The 23831-nt window shown below is 45.4% G+C and overlaps 1 protein-coding gene across 1 annotated transcript in view; it reads right to left on the reverse strand.

Moving 5' to 3' along the window:
- The window catches only part of LOC124255264 (nuclear export mediator factor NEMF-like), a 53132-nt gene that overhangs the window by 9154 nt on the left and 20147 nt on the right, over positions 1 to 23831 (reverse strand). The window contains exons 7-24 of the mRNA XM_046689123.1: positions 16610 to 16699; positions 16183 to 16256; positions 15741 to 15808; positions 15268 to 15343; positions 15100 to 15162; positions 14185 to 14262; positions 13742 to 13789; positions 12933 to 13093; positions 11845 to 11955; positions 11456 to 11519; positions 11132 to 11220; positions 10561 to 10664; positions 10178 to 10240; positions 9475 to 9645; positions 2525 to 2583; positions 1363 to 1718; positions 327 to 438; positions 159 to 199 (exon numbers count right to left, since the gene is read on the reverse strand). Coding sequence (XP_046545079.1) covers positions 159 to 199; positions 327 to 438; positions 1363 to 1718; positions 2525 to 2583; positions 9475 to 9645; positions 10178 to 10240; positions 10561 to 10664; positions 11132 to 11220; positions 11456 to 11519; positions 11845 to 11955; positions 12933 to 13093; positions 13742 to 13789; positions 14185 to 14262; positions 15100 to 15162; positions 15268 to 15343; positions 15741 to 15808; positions 16183 to 16256; positions 16610 to 16699 — 1828 coding nt within the window. The remainder of the gene's footprint in view (positions 1 to 158; positions 200 to 326; positions 439 to 1362; positions 1719 to 2524; positions 2584 to 9474; positions 9646 to 10177; positions 10241 to 10560; positions 10665 to 11131; positions 11221 to 11455; positions 11520 to 11844; positions 11956 to 12932; positions 13094 to 13741; positions 13790 to 14184; positions 14263 to 15099; positions 15163 to 15267; positions 15344 to 15740; positions 15809 to 16182; positions 16257 to 16609; positions 16700 to 23831) is intronic.

Here is a 23831-nt window from a genome sequence, read left to right on the forward strand (position 1 = left end):
GCCTCAAGAAGCTGTAATTATACAAACAAGAACTGGGAAAGCTGTGAATCTAATTTGGGAATTTTTATTGATATTCGAGAGCTGAATATTGGCCCTGGAGCAGGTCTAGATACATCCCTGAGTATGTAAATTAAATATGATTCCAAGAGTAATCTCACCTCCGTTGTTTGGCTGAAAACTTGGCACCAGTCTGTACTGTCTGCAGCAGAAATACATAAAAGTCTCAAAAACATGTTTCATACTAAAGTCACTCACTTTTACACCAACTTGATCACTATCATTTGAAACCCGTATTTTAAAATACTAATCATTTTGCAAACTCTTACCTTCTCCCCACGAACAACTGGTTGACTATCTCCAAGATACACAACATGACTGTCACTCTCTGATACACCACTTGCCGTGCTGGATGTACTCAAGCCTCGCTGTAGTTCATACCTGTGGATAGATAGACAGGCAAGTTATACCTGTGGAAAGATAAATAGTCAAGTCCTACTTGTGGATAGACACTCATGTCTTACCTGAGGACATACAGTCATGTCATACCCAAAGACTTACAGTCATACCTGAAGAGTCATGTCTTACCTGAGGACAGACAGTCATGTCATACCCTAGGACAGACAGACAGTCAGTCATACCTGAAGAGTCATGTCTTACCTGAGGACATGAAGACAGTCATGCCACCACACCTTGAGACAAAGAGAGAGAGTCATGTCATACCTGAGACAGAGTGTCATGACATACCTTGACACAGACAGTCATGTCATACCATGACACAGACAGTCATGTCATGACACACACAGACAGTCATGTCATACCTTGACACAGTCATGTCATACCTGAGACAGATATAGTGTCATGTCATACCTTGACACAGATAGACAGTCATGTCATACCTTGACACAGATAGACAGTCATGTCATACCTTGACACAGATAGACAGTCATTACATACCTTGACACAGATAGATAGTCATGTCATACCTTGACTAAGATAGAGAGTCATGTCATACCTTGACTAAGATAGAGAGTCATGTCATACCTTGACACAGATAGACAGTCATGTCATACCTTGACACAGATAGACAGTCATTACATACCTTGACACAGATAGACAGTCATTACATACCTTGACACAGATAGATAGTCATGTCATACCTTGACTAAGATAGAGAGTCATGTCATGCCTTCACACAGATGGTCATGTCATACCTGGACACAGATATATAGTCATGTCATACCTTGACAGACAGTCATGTCATACCTTGACACAGATAGACAGTCATGTCATCCTGTGGAGCAGATGGACAGTTACACATCTTGCTGTAACATACAACATGCAGTTTATATTTGAGATACATACTTGTCTCCCTTGACATGGAGTAAATTGATGGACGTATCTGGAAATGCTGATCCAGATTTCTCCTCTGTGTCTTCCTCTATCTTCTCCTCTATCTTCACCTCCACCTTCAACATGTCATCTTCCTTGTCATCTTCCCCTTGTTCCTCGTTTTCTTGGCCCTCTTCATTACTGTCCACAGTAGTCACTTCAACTCCCGTTTTCTCAGTTTCATCATCACTGTCACTATCATCGTCACTGATAATGGATTCGTCAGCTGTGACGTCCGTTGCAACAGAATCTGTCACTGACATCTCATCCTCCTCTAAGGTGCGCACTTTTCTCTCTCCAAGGTGGCGATCTACACTGTCCTCTTCCAGCTGTGTTCACAGAGGCATAAAACAACATTTTAGCACTTAGGGAGTGAGTACCTGTAACACTTAATAATATTCCAGCTATATCAATCTGGGCCAGGGTGAAGAAGAAAATTGACTGGCAGTAGCAGTGAGTGAGTTTAGTTTTACGCCACTTTTAGCAGTATTCCAGCAATATCACAGCAGGGGACACCAGAAATGGGCTTGTGGGGAATCAAACCAGGCTCCTCAGCATGACAAGCAGACGCTTTAACCATAAGTTACCCTACCGCTTGGCAGTAGCAGAGATGATCAATGATGTCAGAGCACACTGCCACATAACCAGTTAGATCATAGTTTAAGCAACTACACAATCACATGCATGCATGTCAGTGTAGAAGTGAAACAATCTTGAATGTTTGACAAACCCTATTTCACCCCACCTGATCCCAGTTACATGACTCTAATGGCAAGGAGTGATTGTTCAGCTTCATCATCACAGAACATGAACAAATAACTACACTGAGCTTTGATCAAACTGCATTTAACAGCATTTCACTCAAATCTAGATAAGAATGACAGTGACCACTTGAACAAATAACATGTGTTTGGTGCAGACAAACCAAGGATAATATTCTGGATGAATCTGGGACTCAAACCCTGCTGGACAAGCTGATACATTATGGCAAATGGACAATGTTATCAGCAAAATGTGTTGCCTTTGATCTGAGAGTCACCTGCTCCCCATAGAACAAGAGACTGTTTACAGAAACACTAAATTCATATGTCAGCATATGTATTAAACAAGTAACTATAATTAACAGAAATCTCACCTTAAAAAGGAAGCCAAATCCATATATCAGATACGATGGCGGCAAGTAGTTCTTCCTCCCTGTAAGATGATTCAGTCTTGGTTATTGACGTTACAAATGTCAGTTTCAATATATGACAGCAAGACATAGATAAAATGAAATTTTTAGAGTAAAATTAATATTTTTATACTTATCCTGACTCATGTTTATTTGCTTGTCTTCTTCTTCTGGCGAACCTAGTGGAACACATGTATCTCCCAATTGAAGCTCCCTTCAATAAAAAATCACTCATTAGTACTCACCCCGAGTTATCTCCCTTTCCGTAAGCGCGGGAAGGAGGGCGCCAACCAAGCCCATGTGCCTCACTCTCTCCTTTTTTGTTTTGAGCCCAACACTTTATTTTTCCCGAGAAATCCAAAGTGTTAAGTGGGGAAGGGCGGAGGGCTTACCTCATGAGTCAGGATAAGTATAAAAATATTAATTTTACTCTAAAAATTTCATATTTTTCTTATCCTGACTCATGTTTATTAACTTGTAGAATCCTACGGAATAGGAGGTGGGATTATATATACTTTGGATTTTACTAATTAGTGATTTGAACTGAAATGATTGTAATAACCCTAAGGGAACTTCATGAAGGCACTGAACTGAATTCCTGCTGTTAAATTAACAGCTGCCTTTAAATAGGTTATTACAATTTACTGAATAAAAGTATATAGAATATTAATTAAGCTAAAGCCATTAATGTGGTAGTATAAACTGTTGATAGTTTATAGTGAATACTTTTATAAGAACCAAAGTAGTAAAGCTTACAATATGCATATATATAAGCTATAACATAACTCTAAGCCTAAGGTATAATGATAACTTAAGCTGTATAATAGTAACCAACTACTGAGAGTTTGTTAACTAATACATGTTATGAAATGAACATATGATAGAGCTTAAAGATTAACAAGCTGAACATATATATAATAGTAAAACTTCGTAAGAGTTGTAAGTATATATATATATTATGATAAAGAATCATAGTACTGAGCTTAAGATAATATGTTAACTTAAGCAAATATATATATAGATAGCATACAGCTATTAATAGTGTTATCAGATAAGTATAAAATCAACCAAGATAGACTTATCTTCTCCGTGGAACTGTCAACTGTTGGCGAGGACCATGGGACCGAGAAATGGTGGATACCTGAGGCGTCCTTGGTGGTGATATCTCTCAGATAATGGTTTGCAAACACCATCTAGGACCTCCAAAAACATCCCTCCATAATGGTATTCAAGGAACAATTTCCATGTAAAGCCAAAGTTGAGGCTAGTGCTCTAATTTAGGTGGGGATTAGCAGCACTTGGAGGGTTCAGTCCAGCTGCCTTGTAGGCTTTTAGTATGACAGTTCTGATCCAAATAGAAATGGTAGTCTTAACACTTCTGTCTGTGGCGGTAGATATAGGGATAAACAATCTTTTGAATTTCCCTCTACTCTGCTTGGATCTTTGGAGATATATTTTCAGTGCGTCGCGGGGGCAAAGTGATAAGTCCATGTCGTATCCTGCGGTTGAAGTATGGATGAGAGAGCTGGGACATGGAACAACCTGTCTGGTTGACCTGGTAGTTGATTTTTAAGCTATAAAATCCCAGCGAAGTCCCAGATGGCGATGTTGTGAATATCATCAAATCGTGTTCTCTCATAGTCCAAAGCGTGAATTTCCGACATTCTGGCGGCAGTGGCTAACGCGCTAGCAGGAATAAGGTTTTGTGGGTCAATGATTCATATGGCCGCAGATAACAACGGTTTCGTAAGCCTCACTTGTGAGGTGTTGAAATATCACATTTAGATCCCAGGCTGGCTTGAAATTTCCGTTTCTGATCTTCCAATGGAAGGCGCGTAGCAAAGGCGAGTAACTCCGGTGTTCTGGTCAGTTTGGCCCGTTCTCATAGTAATGACTGAGCTTATGGCTGCAAGATAAGTGGATAGTGTAGATCCTTTGAGATTCTTAGTTTGGCGTAGGAAACATAAGAAATCTGCCACTTGAGGATGTGTAGCAAATCTGGCTGAAAATCCTTTCTTAGCGCATAATTGACAAATCTGAGCCATTTATCATCGTATAAATTACGAGTGGAGTTACGTAGTGCAAGCGTGACCGCCTTAGCGCTCTGTTGGAATAGCCTCTCTTATTCAAACACGCCTTGATACAATCCACACGTGAAGTCGGAATGCTTCTGGTGTTTTGTGCACTTGTTTGGTGTGTGGATGTATCAGTAGATTGGAGCGCAGTGGGAGCTGAAGTACTGGTTTTCGATTCTTCGTATGAGGTCTGGAAACCACGTTCGCTGGCCAGTAAGCGAGACCAAAATCAGATCGAGGCTCTTCGTTTGACTGATTTTTAGCAAGACTTGTGGGATCAGCGCAGGAGAAGGCGGAAAGCGTCTGCGTTTAGTCCCTCCGCGATATGCTTAGTCGTCATTTGCCCATGCTAGTGGGTCTGGTACTGGCGTCTGAAGGTTGTCAGTTGATTGTTGAATCGGGTGGCAAATAGATCTATCAGAGGAGATCCTATTTCCATGATTATCTGATTGAATATTTCTGTGTGGAGCATCCATTCTGTCGGCGATGGTTGGTGTGGCGAGAGGCGTCTGCTAACACATTCTTTGCTCCTGGAATGTGGCAGGCTTTGATCACGTATGTTTAGACTGTCGACTTAGATCGAACAGTTTGAAACATCAGAGTGAGTAGATTCAGTGATCTTGTTGACCCTTGTTTGTTCACATAAAGCGCCACTGTGGAGTTGTCTGTATGAATCATTAACTGGCGTTCTGTAATAGGTTGCTCCAGTGATTTATGGCGTTTATGGCTGCTTGCATCTCTAGCAGATTTATGTGACATAAGCTCTCTTGAATGCTCCATAGGCCTGGCTGTCCTGCGGAAAGGTGGGCTCCCCAACCTTTTAGTGGCGCATCCACGTAAAGATGTGTTTCGATTCGGCTCTAGTAAGGAGACGCCTGCGCAGACATTCAATCTCTTGGTCCACCAGAGTAGATGTGGTCTGGCGTAATCTGGTAGACTGAACGGTAGAGAGTCCTCGAGATGGGCATTGATGAGGACTTGTAATGGACGCAATTGGAGCCTGCCTCTGAGTGTCAAGTCTTGAGCCGATGTGAGTAGTCCCAGTAGACTCTGCCACTGTCGTAGTGGTAACGGAGAGAGTAGGGCTTGGGGGATCAGTTGTTGTATCTTGATCCATCTGTCCTCGGAACTATCATACGGTTCTGAGCTGTAAGGAATCATTATACCTAGAAACTGCAGATCTTGCGTGGGCTCTAGGTCCGACTTGAGTAGATTTACTAACCAGCCTAACTGCGTTAGTAGCTTGATTGTAAATTCAGCTGTAGTCTGAGGCGCTGTGGATGTGGATCCACCTGTATGCCGTCGTCTAGGTAAAATGCACTCCGCAGAGCCTTGGCGATGTAGATATGAGACCATAGGCTTGGTTATTCTTGTGAATATCCATGGGGGCGAAGTGATTCGAAGGAAGTACTTTCCATTGGTAGTGTATGCCGTCTAGCATGAATCTCAGATATTTCCTTGAACTGGGATGAATCGAATGTGTAGGTATGCATCCTGCAGATCTATACTTACCATGTAATCTAGTGGGCCAATTAGATGACGAAGTTGAGGTAAATGTATCATCGCGGCGGCTGGTGGTTTGCATAGAAATTCTCTGTTGAATATGCTCATGTTGTATATTAGGCGATACTTCTCTTTGGAATTCTTTTTCGGCACTAGGAAGACTGGGGAGTAGAAACCTGGTATGATGTTTTGCTGATCGAGAACTTCTAAGGCCTGTTTGTTTAGTAGAGACTGTACTGTTTCTCTTAACATGGGTAGTAATGCCAGTTGAACGTTGAACCCTGGTGGGTTGACTGTTAACGGTGGCTTGGCCTTGAGTTGTAGACGATATCCGTATCGAAGGATGTTGGATACGTACGGGTCTTGAAGTATCTCCCAGTTTTCCCAGTGAAGTTGTAGTCGTCCACCCACTTGAGACGGTTGTACTGGGACGACTGGGGGTGGAAGACTCCAGTCGTTCCGAACCTGACTTTCATCGCTTAAATCCACGTCCACCTCTGGATGATCTGCCTCTAGCTGATCCTCCTCTGAACTTGTTGTAGGGGCGACGAAAAGAATCCTTGGGATTATTAGCGGCCGCTAATTTCTTATCCCGTGCTCTCTGTAGCCCTGAGAATTTAGCCTTACCCGAGTACCTCTGTGCTGAATGTTTGAAGAGCGTTGGCTAGCATTATCCATAGATCTAATCATCAGTACTTCTCTAGAATCTTTAGATACTTCCTTGGAGACCTTGTTAATGTTGCCACCAAACAGTAAAGGTGAAGACCATGGAGCTGTGTACAGGGGCTCTGTGAATTGATTATTCCAAGAGCATGAGGCTAGTAATCCTTGCCGACGTGCCATGGTGGTAGTTTCAGTAAGAGCTGAAAGATGGTCTGTAAGGAATTGTTGATCTTTCTTCTGCATAAGTAGAGCTGAATAGATCATCCTGTCCTCCTCATCCGTAGAGTTCTTGAACTTGGTGATGAGAGTTTAGATTAATAGTCCTAGATCTATTAAGTCCGAAGAACATTCTTCTGGCAATGGTATCTAACTGGGCCATCTTACGATCGTCAATCCTATAACTTCTGGACTTGGAATCACTGATAATCTTGAAGTTTTCATCAATCTCTGAGTCTTGAAAAAAGGCTCCATATATGTCCATAAAATGCTTGGCATTGAAGATCGGTAAGTGAGGAAGATGGGATTTAGTAGATTTGGAGAAAGTTGTATCCAGTTTAGCAGGAGCGGCTGCGATAGGATCCACAGGAGGTATGGTGATATGATCTACGTCATCATCTTTCATCAGGTAAGTTTGGGCTGTATCCTCGTTCTTGGAGGAGAGGCCAGTTGTAATTCATTTACCATCAATACCTTATCTCAGCCTCTGAGAAAATAATACCATCGTCTTCCTCTGGCGGCATGGTCGTATGTCGGAGACCTCGATCTGTAAGAAGATCTATGTGAGGACTGAGGAGAAGCGGACTGACGAGTGGCTAGTGTATGCAGATCTTGGAGGCGACATCCGCCGGAGAGACTGTGGACTCTGTGACGTTGATGGCTTAGCCGGCGCTCTCTGGGCTTCTCGAAGCGTTGAGGGCTGCGCTGAAGCGTCTTGTAGGTGTTGTAGAACCACTTAGCCTTCGCGCTTCTTGCGAATGTCTGGAAGTCAGTGTCGCTCCGACATATGAGTGCTTGCTTTTGCGAGCGCCCTTCGTACATGACAAGGTGCGTGCTAGGCTTAAGTACTCCTTCTCCTCACGGGGCTCTTGCAAGGATCAGACTCTAGCTCCTTCCGAATGCCTGGGATACCTTGTGCAAAGAGTTCCTCTCGGGCAGGGTTGCCCCCTTGAGAAGCGGCGTCTATATGGCTCAGGGCCCCTACGCGAGAAGTCAAGGCGGGCTCTGGGGCCCTGTATGACTTAGTATGGGGTGGGCTCTGGGGCCCGTGGCTCTGAGGCCTCTGTAAGCGTGAGCGGTCTTCCATCATTCTCATAATGTGGTTGATCAAGTCATCTGGGGCGTTCTCGTTGATGGGGATGTTTCTCTGCAGAGGTGACCAGGACCCTCAGATAAACGTATTGGTGATAGCGTCGGCATCTCCAGTTGTGTGTTCATCTGCGCTGAGGTGATAGTCGAGAAGCGGGCGTTTCTTGTGGCGAACTTCTGGAATGATAATAGGCATATCATCATCATATAATGCTAATTCTGTAACTGGTAAGATATCAGAGGCAAATTTATTAGATTTAGTTGACTTCCCTTTAGATGGCGGTGTAGATCTTGGAGTCACGCAGAGATACGAGATGATATGGCTGGTTTCCTCGACTTGGACTGAGACGGCGGCAGCTCTTGAGATGCAGGTAAGCTTCTTGAACATAGCGGACTCGCGCCCCACGCTTATCCTCCCGAGGGAAACTCAGGCATGCCACCAACCGGTGACGAGTCCTCAGTCAACAGTTGACATGAAACATTAATTTGCGATGTATTAGCCATGTTTGAAATCCGTTTAGAGATTTATCTGCCTTCCGTCTGTAAACGAACATAAATATTTGTCAAAGGCAGAGATAGGTAAATTGCTACACAATTTACAACGAGAATCAAAGGAACATGGAGTAATGCAACTAGGGCATTTTAAATGAGGATCGGTATCAGAGTAGCGTAGTTTACAATCTGTGCAAATTTTCATTAATGTAGCCTACTGAACAATCAACGGCAAAGCGTGAATAAACAGCAGAAACACAATTAATAATCAATGCAAATTGAATAAATATACTAGCACTACCTCAATACTAGCGTATAAGAGGAACTAAACTAGATTTAAATAAAGGATATATGTGTTGGGAGACACAGGTGCTCTCACGTCCAGCTCACTGGGCGAAGAAGGAGAGAGTGAGGCACATGGGCTTGGGTGGCGCCCTCCTTCCCGCGCTTACGGAAAGGGAGATAACTCGGGGTGAGTACTAATGAGTGATTTTTTATTGAAGGGAGCTTCAATTGGGAGATACAAGTGTTCCACTAGGTTCGCCAGAAGAAGAAGACAAGCAAATAAACATGAGTCAGGATAAGAAAAAATTGTAATTCTCGGGCGATCAGGAGAGAGTGAGAAGCATGGGTGACAGGTGGCACCGTTTCCCGCCAGAATCCTGGGGAAGGGAGATGACTCCTGGTAAGTGATTTTACGTCCGCCTTTTTGAGGGGAGCTTCAAAAGGGGATTCAAGTGTTCCACTAGCATTCGAAGGAAAGGGAGACAAGCAATAAGCATGAGTCAGGATATGGAAAAATAGTATAAATCATTCAACAAACATTTTGTGTGTGTCTTTTAGCTGTAATGTCACCAATAGATATGATAGTCGTACCTCTGATCATGAAGCTACCAGTCGTCAGATACTCTCCAGAGGGTGCTGTCTTTGACACCTGATCGTGGTGGACGTACCACGCACTGGTCACAACCTTCGCATCCCATGCTGCACTATTGCATATGGCCATCGTTCCTGCTTCATTCAGAGTTTTGGGAGGCACTGGAATACCTGCAATAGAAGGGCATGTAGATGTTGACATGATGTTAAAGACAATAAAATACAGAGAGCATGTTATGTACCTACCTTTATACAGGTACAATAACACTCAACCAGCAAAGTCACACATTGTGACCATCTGATCCTCAATTTAGTCCACTCTACAACTAATACATAATGATGGTGGTTTCACTGAACCTGAGTATGATGAGGCTATTACAGAATAACACAAACGGCAGATTTAGAAGTCAATCTGACCCCTTCACAGCTGGTACAGGAACCATCAGAGTTCACAGTCAGTGAGAGAGTGAAATGGTTTACGCTGCAGTCAGTACAAGTGAGTGAGTTTGCTTTTACGCCGCATTTAGCAATTTTCCAGCAATATCACAGCGGGGGACACAAGAAATGGGCTCCACACATTGTACCCATGTGGGGAATCAAACCCGGGTGTTTGGCATGACAAGCAAACGCTCTAACCACTAGGCTACCCCACTGCCCTGTCAGTACAAGGAAACAGGATCTACTGCTACAGCACAAATCCCACCTGTCGGGTTCTTGATGATACAGCTGCTGGCACCGTGGAGATCAGCGTGGACGTATAGATCACCTGCAATGGTCACAGTGCTGTTAATGCCAACAACAGATAGTGGGTCTCAATAGAAACAGTATGAACATCGTAGCAGCTTCAAGATATATCACTTTTGAACTCATAAGGTATACACATATCCACTGACATCATCATGAAGGATCCTTCTCTTTGATCTTAATAATGATCTGTATCTACATCTTGTTATGTTAGAATAAAGTCCTTAAACAAGACAGAATATCAGTGACCAGACAAGCGGCATTAATGACTATCAGCCTCATTGACATATCATTCTGACCTTGCAGAACAAGGACCTCCATCTGAGGTATGTAAGTACTCACCTGGTCGGAGATATCTCTTAACTATCAGCTCATTCTGCTGCTGATCCCGGCCGCCAATCACCAGGTAGTTCTCGGAGCTGATGAACCACAGGAACTTCTCAAACCTGAAGAAAAAAGACGACATCAATGAACCTTTAAACCAAGACATGCTCTACCACAGCTAGATTGGTGCGGTAACGTGGTGGTTAAAGCATTCATTCGTCATGCCAAAGGCCTCAGCCTCTACGGATACTGCTGGAATATTGCTAAAAGCAGCATAAACCCCAACTCTTTCATTCACTCTGGCTCTGCTATAACAATTTACAATAGCATTTCCTCGTCAATATATACTGTTCAACATTTGTTAAGGAACACACCTTTGACTAATGACTATTTTGGTCCTCAGCAAATGTTGAGTAGTATGTGAAGTAACATGTTGTGAGATCATGTGAAGACTATGATTGCCTGACTAGCCATTGCTTTAACAACTAGCATACCCAACTGTCCATGACACTGACAACATGTATAGACAGGGCACTGTACCTGTAATTGTTGACCTAACTGTGATGACTGACACAAGCATCCTACATACCAGTAAGTTTTCCTTGTCTTGTTAATGGATGCAATAGTTGCTACTTCCTTCAGGGTCTGCTTTGTCTTCTTCTCTGCTGATTTGAAGGCCTGTAGACAGGGAACAACAAATTATCTCCCCTGGTCTCAGTAAAACCATCAACACAAGTTATCTTCAAGTAGTCATATGGTGAAGTTAATACATGAGATACATCAGAATAAGCATAGGTCTAATCAATAGCTTTTGCTTGATAATCGATGATATTTACTGTCAGATGAATTTGTAAACAGGATTCATATCTGGCGAAACAAACAACTTAAATGTCTTGTTAGAAGACTCCCATACCTTCTTGGATGCATCCATTGTTTTCTGCTCTTTCTTAGCTGCTTGTCTTTTCTTATCAAAGAATCTGAAAATCAAAACATGCACACTTGAAAAGACAAGTGCAAAGCTGATTCTTATCAGGCATTAACCCTGAAAGCACACAATATATATTTGTTCATTTCTTAATCATCAAAATGAAAAGACTGTCATAGGTGTATGTGAGTGTATGTAGGTGATGTAGGCAATATAGGCTACATATTCCAATCACTTCGGTGGGTAATGTAATAGGGAAGTAATAAGATCTGGCAATGTCCTGTTAATGTTATAATGAGGATAAAGACCACATAGTGGTTCTATTTCTAAATCTGTCAATGTATCTCCCACAGACTTTTCAGGTCTTCCCCACTTACTTCCTGGAGTTGGCATAGGCACTGAGTGACAGATCGATATCAATCCTCATCGGTTTAACAGGCTCATACTCCTCCTCCTCCTCATCTTCAATGTCTCCAACATAAGGATCTCTGGAACAGAGCTTCACAATGTAGATCTGTCTTGAAGGGATCATGATGAAACATAAATAACAGAGATGGGATGATTCCCCAATACCTTGAATCATTCTCAGACATTAAATGTCCATATTACTACTGGGTCATTGGCCAAAGAATGGCTGTTACTATTTACACAGTGCAGTACTTATGTGAACCAGTTCAGTGCATTGTGACAGGTGAGATGGGGGACACACAAGACACTTGTATTGTGATGCAGGCATGGTGACAGTTTATGCAACATCAGCCTCTGACAAAGTCGGGAGCTGGAAAGTTATATTTGGAGGCCCAAAAAGATCTAATTCTGTAACTAACCAACATTCTGTGTTGTCTTGAATGTCATTCATGTTAAGTCAGTGTAAAGAGGAGAATCTGACTGGGTGAGACAGCATTCAAGATGTAAACACGCTGCCACTGATATGGCAATGTCCCCCGCCGCTAAAGAATGGAATATCTATATTTACTACTTTTTATTTTTTGGTCACATACAAGATGCCTGAAATGACTGGTGTCTGCATAATCACCCAATGTAGGCTGTCAACATAATTGAAAACATTGGGTGCAATGTTTTATGAGATACCGTGCTACATAAGTTTGAAAAGCAGTCAAAGTGTCGTGGTGACCTTGAAAATAAGGTCAAGGTCACCCAAATAGACTGGTGTCTTGGTAGTCCCCCATTGTAGGCTGTCACCAAAATTTGAAGACATTGGGTACAACAGTTCATGAGATATCTCGTTAACAAGAGTTAGAAAAGTGGTCAAAGTGACCTTGAAAATAAGGTCAAGGTGCGGCAGGGGACAATAAGCTCTATTAAAATGTTCAGTACTTCCAGTCAATACCAAATGTGGAGAGTCAAATGTACATCTTTGGGTGTCATGCTCCTGCTTCTGGACTGAACAAAATGAGGATGTTTTTACATTTTAAGGCAACAGTATACATCAATGTGAACTCACTTGAGCAGGAGGGTGACATGATTAGTGTCCAGTTTGAGAGACTTGATGGCACCGGCCACTGGGTCACCGGTCAGCTGGGCTTCCTTCACCAGGTTCCATATCTCTGTCCAGTCAATCTGGTTGGCTAGTGCACTTCGGACAATCAGGATGGCCTGGTCAACCTACAGAAGGTACATCTTATGTCACAGTGTGGTCATGCCCTAAAGGGGTTTCATGTTGTATAGTCTATTGATCGTTGTTAATGCTACAGTCTGAAATATGTCTGTATGCATTATACCAGCCTGGAAAAAACATGTGTATTTAATTGTAGTTTTCACAAGGATATATATTTAAGCTAAGTTCTGGTGTCCTGTAAATAATCAAATCTGAACTAGGTAATAAATACTGTTATCGTCATTGTGTGAAACGACCATATGAACCAACACGCTCAGTCTGACTAACTCAACCACCACACCATTCAACTTTTGGTAAGGTTACTGACATGTTCATGCCTTTCTCGAATAGTAACATTCAAATAATACGTCTGGGTTTTGTTTTGTTTTGTTTTTACATTGATATACACACCCTACTTGACAATAATCCATCAACCTATATGTGACATTGGTGCATAACAAATGGAGTCTTGTCCAGACACTGATCATTGACCATATGCAACATCTCAACAGTGATGTTACCAGAGTCATTCTATCTTGGTGATCACCAATCCAAAAGCTATTTATATCAGTAGTCATTTGGACCAAACAAACAAGAATGACAAATTGGAGATACTCTTATTATTCTAAGTCAGGTGAAAAAATGAAGGTTCTTACCAGTTGTAGATTCATTTCAATTAGCTGTCCTTTCAGAATATCAACTTCCTGAAATGAGCAAAATGTTAAGATGGTTAAGACAAATTGAAGATCCCATAAAACTGAGTATAAAGAGAAAATGATGTCATGATAAAGAAAACCAGTAAATCAAGCGGCAAACCCAAACTGTGGCAATAAAAAGCAGCAAAAAATGGGGTCTAAAATCAGTAATCTTCATCAACCGACATTAGTAATCAGGATCAGAATGACCTACTGTTTTTCATGCAAATCGAGCAGTTTCACATTGCCTTTGATCAGAAAAGTACTCAAATCTGTAAAATCATGTGGTCAGTACAGTTTCTAGTGTTGTTTGTTTCTCTTGTAATGGTAGGATGTGGTTCAAAACATCAAAAATATTCCACTCCAATACTAACACTAGGCTTATAATACTACACTCTACTCACCTGCTCCTTCTGAAGTACATTCAGCCGTTTGTCATGGTCCTTCTTTACATTGTCAAGTTTCTTCAGAGCTGTCTTTTCCTGAATAAAACAGAAGTTCCACTCTAAATTCCATTCTATCATGAACACAAGTTTACCTGTGAGTGAATCCAAACAGCAGATCACTCACTTACATTATAAAGTCAATTTCATTCCTCTCGTTCTCGTCTTACAGAAGCTTAATTTTTGTCTGCTTTTATTATTCATACATTTCTGTTGTTAGCATTCTAGGTTGGTTGAGCAAACTTGTGGTTAATAGTAAGAGCAACACTCCACACCATAAGAGTAGAATGACTGACTGACTGACTGAGTTTGGTTTTACGCCGCTTTTAGCAATATTCCAGCAATATCACGGCGGGGGACACCAGAAATGGGCTTCACTCATTGTACCCATGTGGGGATTCGAACCCGGGTCTTCGGCGTGACGAGACAACGCTTTAACCACTAGACTACCCCCACCGCCCCAGAGTAGAATGACACCCACTCAGGTCACACATAGCAACCACTTAATACAGACTGATTTCATTATCAACGAGTTTGTAGCGAGTCCTCTTTTAATGATACAATAAGCATGTTTCCATTTTCTGTCAATTCAAACCCATTTTGTAGAAAAACTGAAACAGTGATAACTGATTCAGTATTATAACCTTCAAATGCTACTAGTCTAGGACTAGTCTGAGGACTACCATCACTGGAATCTAACTGACAAGTGTGAATTCCAGAAGCTGCACTATTGACAATAATCACATGACAAACATGAGGTAGATGACACAATGTCCTGTCTGTCATGTTCAATGACTAAAACGTAGATAGAACATCAACGATCTGTCATATGGCTAACCTACCTGTTGGAGTGTCACTGTCATATGGCTAACCTACCTGTTGGAGTGTCATCATATCAAGTCTCTGGCTCTCCAGCTGAGAGAAAAACTGATCAGCAGCCTGGTGGAAAGAGAAATATCAAAATATCAAAACACTTCTTAGAAAGGATCATAATACGTTACCTCTTGATTACACAATGGGTCCCGAAGAGAACAAATTGCTTACCCGGTCAAAAGAAGCAAATTCTAAGAAGGGCTTCTTCTCGTCCTGTCTGAGATGAAAAGGATGGAAAGCCTCATACCTGAAGTATAATCAGATATTGGGAGATATACACAAAATAGACACACCATTTATCATGTTCATATACACTACCAACATTAAACAAAGATAAATCATTTCCAATATGGACATAATTTATAAAGGCTTTCAACATTTGTTTAAGTATGAACTGTATTACTTACCAATTGACAAAATATTTAAGAGTTAATCAGGGTGTGGCAGAGTGAATGTTGTTTTATGCCAGTCATATCTATATCAGTCTGGCCTCTATATAATCAGATCTTGCCACACAAACGGAAGTGTTTTCAAAGTGAGAAACAACACACCCACTCATGACACAATGATAATCATTTCTTAAGTCAATGAGTATTCTAGTCCACAGTTCTTTCAGTTAAATCCCAAACAATGGAAGGACTTACGTGAGCAGTTCAGCATTTTCACCATCTTTGGGGTTGGGTTTCTTGTCAATCCTCTGGGTGATGTATCCCTGACAGATGAAACAAAATATGGGTAAAATTTAACAACACCAGTCCAACTGCATAACACTGTGAATAATTACTGTGTTCCCCCCACCCATCTTGTACTGTGGAGGTAATGGGGGTTATCCATTTTATACACATGTACTAGCAGGGGTAAAATTGATTTTGAACATGACATAACTTACATGTTTTTTTTCTTGGGGGGGTTTGGGGGTTTATTCGTATTGTACATGCTGCATCATCACCTCCTAGACATAAATTATGAACGATCACCTATTTGGTTGCCTCTTGTAACCGGCATGGCAAGACAGATTAATGATAGTTATATAATCACAAGGTACTTAACTTAATTTGAGTAACATCTGTCCAATGATCAACCTACCTTGCACTGTTCCTGCTGAAAGTTCTGCAGCATTTCCTCAGCCTCTTCTATAGCTGACAGCAGCTTGGGCATGTCTACAACAACACACATCACAAACATATCAGCACTTAAAATACCTTATAAAAAGTGTCAATGTACAGTCACTATCATGCCTGAAATAGCATGCTTTGATACCTTAAATACTTAAAATTCTTTAAATATCAGGACACAGCTCTAAGCCTGTTGCACACACTGATACATAAAGGAAACCTGGGTATTCAGGAAGTGAAAATATTATCTTTGCTTATAATCTAGCTCAAGGAGAAATGACATCTACCTAGCTCAAAGAATATAAGTACGACTCTCATCTGAACACCTCTGTGCCGTTTCATGGATATTTGACAAAGAACTCATCAATAATAATCAAGTGATGAGTAACTGAATTTACCTTTTGAGATGTCAAAGCCTTTACCAATCCTACAGTTCTCTGTGAAGCCAGCCCCCAATAGACAGTGATCCAGTACAGCTGGGCCATAGTCTGCAATATGTGACAAAATCACTGGCTGTTACATCTATCAACATCATCACTTCAGTTTCTCCCTGGCACAAAGAGTCACAAGGTTACTATGGTTACCACAAATTCCACATCAGGACTGATATAACACTTTATAGTTGTAAGGAATTCTGATATAGTGAACTCAAATATTTTATCTCACGCAAATTAGTACACTGAAGGGAAGTCAATGATTGGAAATATTAGAACCATTACATTGATGCAACAGCATCAAAATGTATCAATAGAATGATTAGTAACATGAATTCATTAACTTGTAAGTGTGCAGATAAAAATTACCTATGCCCTTCTGCTATCAATCAATGCAATGTTCAATATTATTAACAAGTGTTTGCCACTGATATGGCAATGTCCCCCGCCGCTAAAGAATGGAATATTTATAAACATTTACTACTTTTTATTTTTGGTCACATACAAGATGCTTGAAATGACTGATGTCTGCATAAACACCGAATGTAGGCTGTCGACATAACTGAAGGCATTGGGTGAATTTTTTTATGAGATAAAATGGTCAGTGTCGTGGTGACCTTGAAGATAAGGTCAAGGTCACCCAAATCAACTGGTGTCTGCCTAATCCCCCAATGTAGGCTGTCACCAAATTTGAAGACATTGGGTACAACAGTGCATGAGATATCACATTAACAACAGTTTGAAAAGTGTTCAAATTGTCTTGCGACCTTGAAAATAAGGTCAAGGTAACCAAAATTTAACCAAACCTGAAGAGGTTTTAAATTCTTCAAAGAGAGTCGTCCTTGGGGTACATATTATGCATTTTCCAAGCTGAAAATGTCCTGTGACAGTTGTATCAATGTTTTTTGAATAAAAAGATTGTACAATAAATAAACTCTTTTATTTATTATACGGCCCCCACCTCACGGAGTTACCTCCCGTTGAGCATGCGCACCAACTGGGTAAGCACCTAGGCCCGTATCATCATTCCTTCTGCTGAATACATCAGTGAACAGAATTGCGGGGAGGCGGGAGGCCCTACCCCAAGGGCGACTCTCTTGAAGAATTTAAAACCTCTTCAGGTTTGGTTAATTCTTCTTCATAGAGATCGTCCTTGGGGTACATATTATGCATAAACACAGACTCCCAAAGACCGGAGGCCAGGGAGGAGGAATTCTGTCCAAGCACACACAAATAGCTATCGTTAATGGGAAAAAATTGAACAGACGCCATAACACTCACCTGTCACATGTCCCAGTTTCGCTTCCGCGAGAGGCATTATGGGAGGGGAACTGACAGGGAGGATTTGTGCTCAAAGACGACCTCCATATGTTAGCATAGGCAATGCAGCACATGTAGTGCGAATGTCAACAAAGCCCCACCCACCGCGTGTCGATTAGTGAGCACCGTAGGGGGAATGTCAAAACCGCTCACTGTCGACCTATTACTCCGTAGAGAGACGAAATGTGGGTAGTTAGCTCCCAGTAGCAGACATGTCAATAACACACAGTATTGTACAGTAGCGTCAAACAAAACCAATGAACCAAGACTCACTTGGTCAGGGTGGCAGGACACTGTCCACTGGAGAGAACAGAGCGGCCAAAGCTTCGCCGCGATTCACGGGAATGCGTATCGAGCTGATAATGCCGAATAAACGTGCTAGGCCGGCTCCAAATAGCGGCAGAGCAGATCTCTTCAATGGGGAGTGCCGATGCAAAAGCTTTTGATGCGGCTACTGCCCTGACCGAGTGAGCCTTCAACCCCTCAGGGGAGGCTTGCCCTTAGCCTGATAAAGCGGCACAAATATACGAAACTAGCCAGCGAGACAAAGTCTGCTTGCTCGCGCTGGCACACCAGCCTTCCCGCCACCGTAACAACAGAACAGCTGGGTACCCGTGCGGAGTTCCCTGCGTTAGTTTGATATAGACTTTGAGGGTCTTCACGGACATCCAGCGGGTGAGTGCTCGTTGCAGAGGTCCCGATGTGGAAGGCTGGGTAAGAGTGGGAAGTTCGATAGGAGCTGTCACATGGAAGCGTGATCGACCTTCGGGCGATGCGTATCCGGGGGCGAATACTGACCACGATCAGTGTGAAACACAGTCAGCGCCCGGGTCGGACGACATAGCATGTAAATCGCCGACCCTACGCCCAGGCGTTACCGCCACCAGAAAAACAGCCTTCCAAGTTAACAACTGAATGGAAATAGCCGATAGGTGTGAGAAAGTTGGACGGACAGCCAATCGAGCACAATTGACAAATCCCAAGGTGGGCTGGTTAAGCCTGACAGCAGGTCGAACCGTTCAGCGCCAGCGGCTATGCGAGAGGGTGCTGCCCCAGAAGAGCACCATCGACAGGGGTGTGAAAAGTGGAAATAGCGGTGGAGTAGCCGCGAATGGTCGAAGCCGCCAGGCCTTCTTCCAAAGCGGGCTTGCAAAACTCCAATACTCGGACTAAATCCGCAGAAAAGGGATCTGCAATCCCCTATCTGAACACCAGCGCGCATAAGCGGGACCACCTATCCTCATACTGAGCGTTTGCCGAATCCTTACCGAAGCCAGAATTGTGTCTGCAACTGCTGCAGGAATTCAGCGTGCCTCGAGGCTAGACCTGACAGAGGCCAAGCCACCCACTGAATCCGTGGATTTGGGTGGAAGCTCCGTTCTGAGTGAGAATGTCGGTCGTAAAGGTAATAGAACAGGAGGCTGAGCCAGAAACCTGAGAATTACGGAAACCAGCTCTGTGACGGCCAAAGCGGTGCCAGTAGCACAAGCAGCCGAGCTGGCTGGGTGGACAGCTGTGAAAGGACACGGGGAATGAGTGGTAACAGCGGGAGCGCCCAGAGCACTTTGCCCGTCCAATCCAGCAGGAAGGCGTCGGCAGCCAGCGCCCTGGGTCGGTATTCGAGAGCAGAACACGGGTGTCTGATTCGTCCCGCCGGACGCAAACAGATCCACCTGGAACGACCCGTACAACTGGGAGATAACTCTGAAAATCTGCCTGTCGAGCATCCACTCGTGCGGGGCCAGGATCCGGCGAGAAGCGGCGTCTGCTGCGCCGCGTTCTCCAGCCCGGGGAGATAAACAGGGAGTACCTGACAATGCGCGCACTGGTCGCACCAGAGGAGAAAGTCCCGCCTCCCGGAGGGCGCTGGGGACACCGTGCCGCCTTGCTTCAGGATGTATGCGACATGGCCGTCTGGTTGTCCAACTGAAGGCGGACTACCTGGCCCTGGACATGCTCTCTGAAGCGCTTCGAAAACCAACCGCACAGCTCTCAGTTCCAACACGTTGATGTGAAGGTGGGCTTCAGCGGCCGGACCAGAGTCCGGACACCGACAGACTGCCCAGAACACCCCCCCAGCCCGTGAGGGACGCATCGGTCTGAACTGTGAGAGCTGGCGTCGGGATTTCCAAGGGGACCCCCCTGGTGAGATTCCCGACATTGGTCCACCACTGAAGGTGAGGTGTCAACCACCCGGGGACTGTGAGACTGCGCTCCAGGTCCTCCGAGTGAGCCCACAGACTCGCCAAAGCTTGCTGTATAGGGCGCATCCTCAACCGCGCCCGCCACACTACAGAGATCGTCGCCGCCATATGGCCCAGTAGACGGAGCCAAGTCCGTGCTGGTGCCTGGGGCTGGGAGAGGAACGAAGACACCATCTCCCGAACTCTGGTGATCCGGTCGGGCGACAAGGAAACTAGATCCTTGTGCGTTTGGAACCTCGCCCCAAGAAAAACCAAGTCCTGGGTGGGTACCAGGTCGGATTTCTTGAGGTTGATGATCCACCCCAGTCGAACTAGAATGTCTATCACTGTGTGAGTAGCATCTAGGCTCGCTGGCTGTGTTAGTGCTCCGAGCAACCAGTCGTCGAGGTAAGGGTAACAACGCCTTCCTTGCGAGCGAGCGGCGAGGGTAGCCGGGACTAACATGAGCTTGGTGAACACCCTTGGGGCAGTCGATATGCCGAAGGGGAGCACCTTGAATTGGTAACACATCCCGTCGTAAGAGAACCGAAGGTACTGCTTGAACGATGGATGTATGGGCACATGCGAATCGCATCCTTTAGGTTGATTGGCGTGAGCCAATCGCCGGGCTGAACAGATGAGATCACCGGCGCAGTGTCTCCATCTTGAAGGATGGTACCGAGAGCATGCGGTTCAACCCCTTGAGGTTGAGAATGGGGCCGGAACCCGCCGTCTTTCTTCGGAGACGAGGAAGTACGTGGAGTAAAATCCGCCTGTTCCTCTCCGGTGGAATCGCTCGATTGCGGACTTGTCCAGCAGAGCCTGAACCGTCGGCGCAATATGTCGCCCTTGCCTGACATGGCGGCACGAGTCGCGGCGTATGCGGTGAAGTCGGGCGGACCTCGCTTCCACAGTGGTAAATGGCCTACACTGATGGTGGACAGCACCCAAGTGTTTTGTGTAGCCTTCTCCCATTCCGGCAGGAATAGAGAGAGGCGGCCTCCCACTGGGACGTCGGGTAAGAGCGTGCGTCGTCCCAAGTAGCGGAGCTGACTGGGCGTGACACACGGCTTGAACGACAGCCTGATGGGTTAACGGGAGGTCGGGGCAGACCTCCCGGCGCCCGAAAAGGCTGGGAGCTAGTCGAGGACTGCTCCTTGCCCTTACCCTTGGCGGACCTGTGCCTCCGCTTACCCCTGCCAAGCGGCCGAAGCCAGCCAGCGGACTCGGGTATAGGCTGCACTCCAGCGGAGGAAGGTGGAACGGGAGCGCGGGGGCGAGACACCCGCGGGTGCTCCAACAAGGCCTTAGAGACCTTGAAGGAGGTAGCTGCAGCGGCAGCCTCCCGTATGACCTGCTGTGCCCCTGGAAAGAGGGTCGCTCCCAGACGGAAGGGGAGGGCCAGCAAGGTCTGCTGTGTCGCTGCCGAGTAACGAGACGTCGACAGCCACAGCTTGCGCATCCCCATGACTGCGCACATCACCGTCGACGCAGCGGACCGCAAAGAGTCGCGAGCGAGGTGGGCCTGCACTTCAGACAACTGACGGAGTAGCACGACATGCGGTGAAACGTCACCAGCATGCCCCTCCGCTTCCAGGGCCGACCTCTGAATCGAGGTGAGGTAGGCCTCATGGACCACCACCCTGACCTGCTGCATAGCGTTCCTGTAAACCTCCTCGTAGGTACGGTACGCATGCGCAGGGGGGCGCCCGCGAGGGCAAACGGTGGAGTCACACGCCCTTGCCGAGCAGCCGGAGCTGCTCCGGAGGAAGCCGAGCCTCCCCCCAAGGCGACTGAAGTGAAAACACACTCATCCACGATAGGTACCACGAACAGGGAATCCTCCCCAAGCTGGTATCTCCGGACAAGCTCCGGCAAGTCAAAACGGAGGCGAGAACCAGACAAGAGGGGATCGACCACGTCCTGGACTAACGATGGAAGAATGCGGAGCTGCGTCTGCGTAGGCTGCCTAGGGGCAAACGCCTCGCCTGGCAAGCGGAACTCAGCCGAGTCCGAGCTGCTAACAGGCACCGCGGCCTGGGGTAGGTACTCGGCAATCACTTTGCCTGACCTCCCGCAGAGCCGAGAGAAACAGGAAGGCACCCTCCTGCTCCTCGACCTCCCCAGTATCCATCGACTTCGGCGCCCGAGCCCAAGTCTGAGGCTGGGTCTCCTCGCGAAGAGGACCCGAACCCCGACCCGGTGGGCGGCCTAGCACTAGGAACAACAGAGAGGGATGAGCAGACAGAGTGCCCCGCGTCAGTGCCTGCAGGCGTGCACGGACCCCGGTCCCGAGACGCTGGAGGCATACCAGGCAGAACTGGTGCCTCCGCTCTCATGGGGCGGGAGGGCGCAGGGATCGGAACCCCAGGAATCATCCACAGTCCCTGCGCCAACTCCGAGAGGGGGACTGGGAGCACCTCCCTCTCCGGGGCAGCCGAGGCGTCCGGACCCGAAGCCAGAGGCAACGGGTCGACAGACGCCTCAAGGCCTAGGGATCGAGCCGGGCTCGGCGATCCCCCCCCAAGACTCTCCGCCCCACGCTCAGAGTGGGCGAGGAACTCCTGCCGGAGTCCTCCAACCGACTCATGAACGAGGGACCTCATCGAGTCTGCGTGCTGCTGAAACATCTGTGTGATTAAAGTCATGTCAAAACCGCTACCAGGAGCGGGAGCAGGGGACTGGCTACGGGATTTTTTCCCTTTAGACTTTTTAGCCTTAGACGGGGGGACCTGGGTAAGTTCCCCTCCCGCCTCCCGCATCTCTCTATAAAAGAGAGTATCGGCAGCCCTCCGCTTCTGAGCCCGGGGGGAAAACCCCATACAAATTTCACAGGTTTCGGCCTCATGGCCGGTCTTCTCTAGGCAGACAATACATTTGTCGTGCGTGCCTGTCGACCCGATGGAATACTTTGTCCACAGACCGAACAGGAGGAAAACGCCTGGAAGCAAACACGCAAGCATGTAGCTAACGGCGGACCAGCAGCATATATACACGTAGAAAACATTGAAAAATACGTGAAGGCTACCACGGGAAGAAATAGTTGGTTCAATACGCAATATTACAACCACGTGGCACGCTAAACTTCCCGCCATGGCAGAGCAACATGTGCGTAAACCACGGGAAAGTTAGCGTAAAATAATTAATACAAAGTCACAATTATGAAACAACCGACCGCAAAGCTTTACTGTTCCTTTTGCAAAGGTAATAAGACCATACATACAGGTGGTGTTCCAGACATTATTCTTTTTCGTTCTGGAAGGGTCAGCTCTGCTCGACACATGCGTCTGTTAGGGGCAGTGACAGCAGAAGGAATGATGATACGGGCCTAGGTGCTTACCCAGTTGGTGCGCCTGCGCAATGGGAGGTAACTCCGTGAGATGGGGGCCGTATAATAAATAAAAGAGTTTATTTATTGTACAATCTTTTTATTCAAAAACCATTGATACAACTGTCACAGGACATTTTCAGCTTGGAATGCATAATATGTACCCCAAGGACGATCTCTATGAAGAAGAATGACTGTTGTCTGGGTAATCCCCCCAACGTAGGCTGTCACCAAACTTGAAGACATTGGGTACAACAGTTCATGAGATATCGTGTTAACAAGAAACGGATGCCGCTGAAAACATTGTGTTCCCCTTCCCACCCAAGAAAACACCCCATCCCACCCCCCATTCCGG

Source organism: Haliotis rubra, unplaced genomic scaffold (assembly GCF_003918875.1).
Source record: "Haliotis rubra isolate DU_JTF1 unplaced genomic scaffold, ASM391887v1 Scf6, whole genome shotgun sequence".
Lineage (NCBI taxonomy): Eukaryota > Metazoa > Mollusca > Gastropoda > Lepetellida > Haliotidae > Haliotis > Haliotis rubra.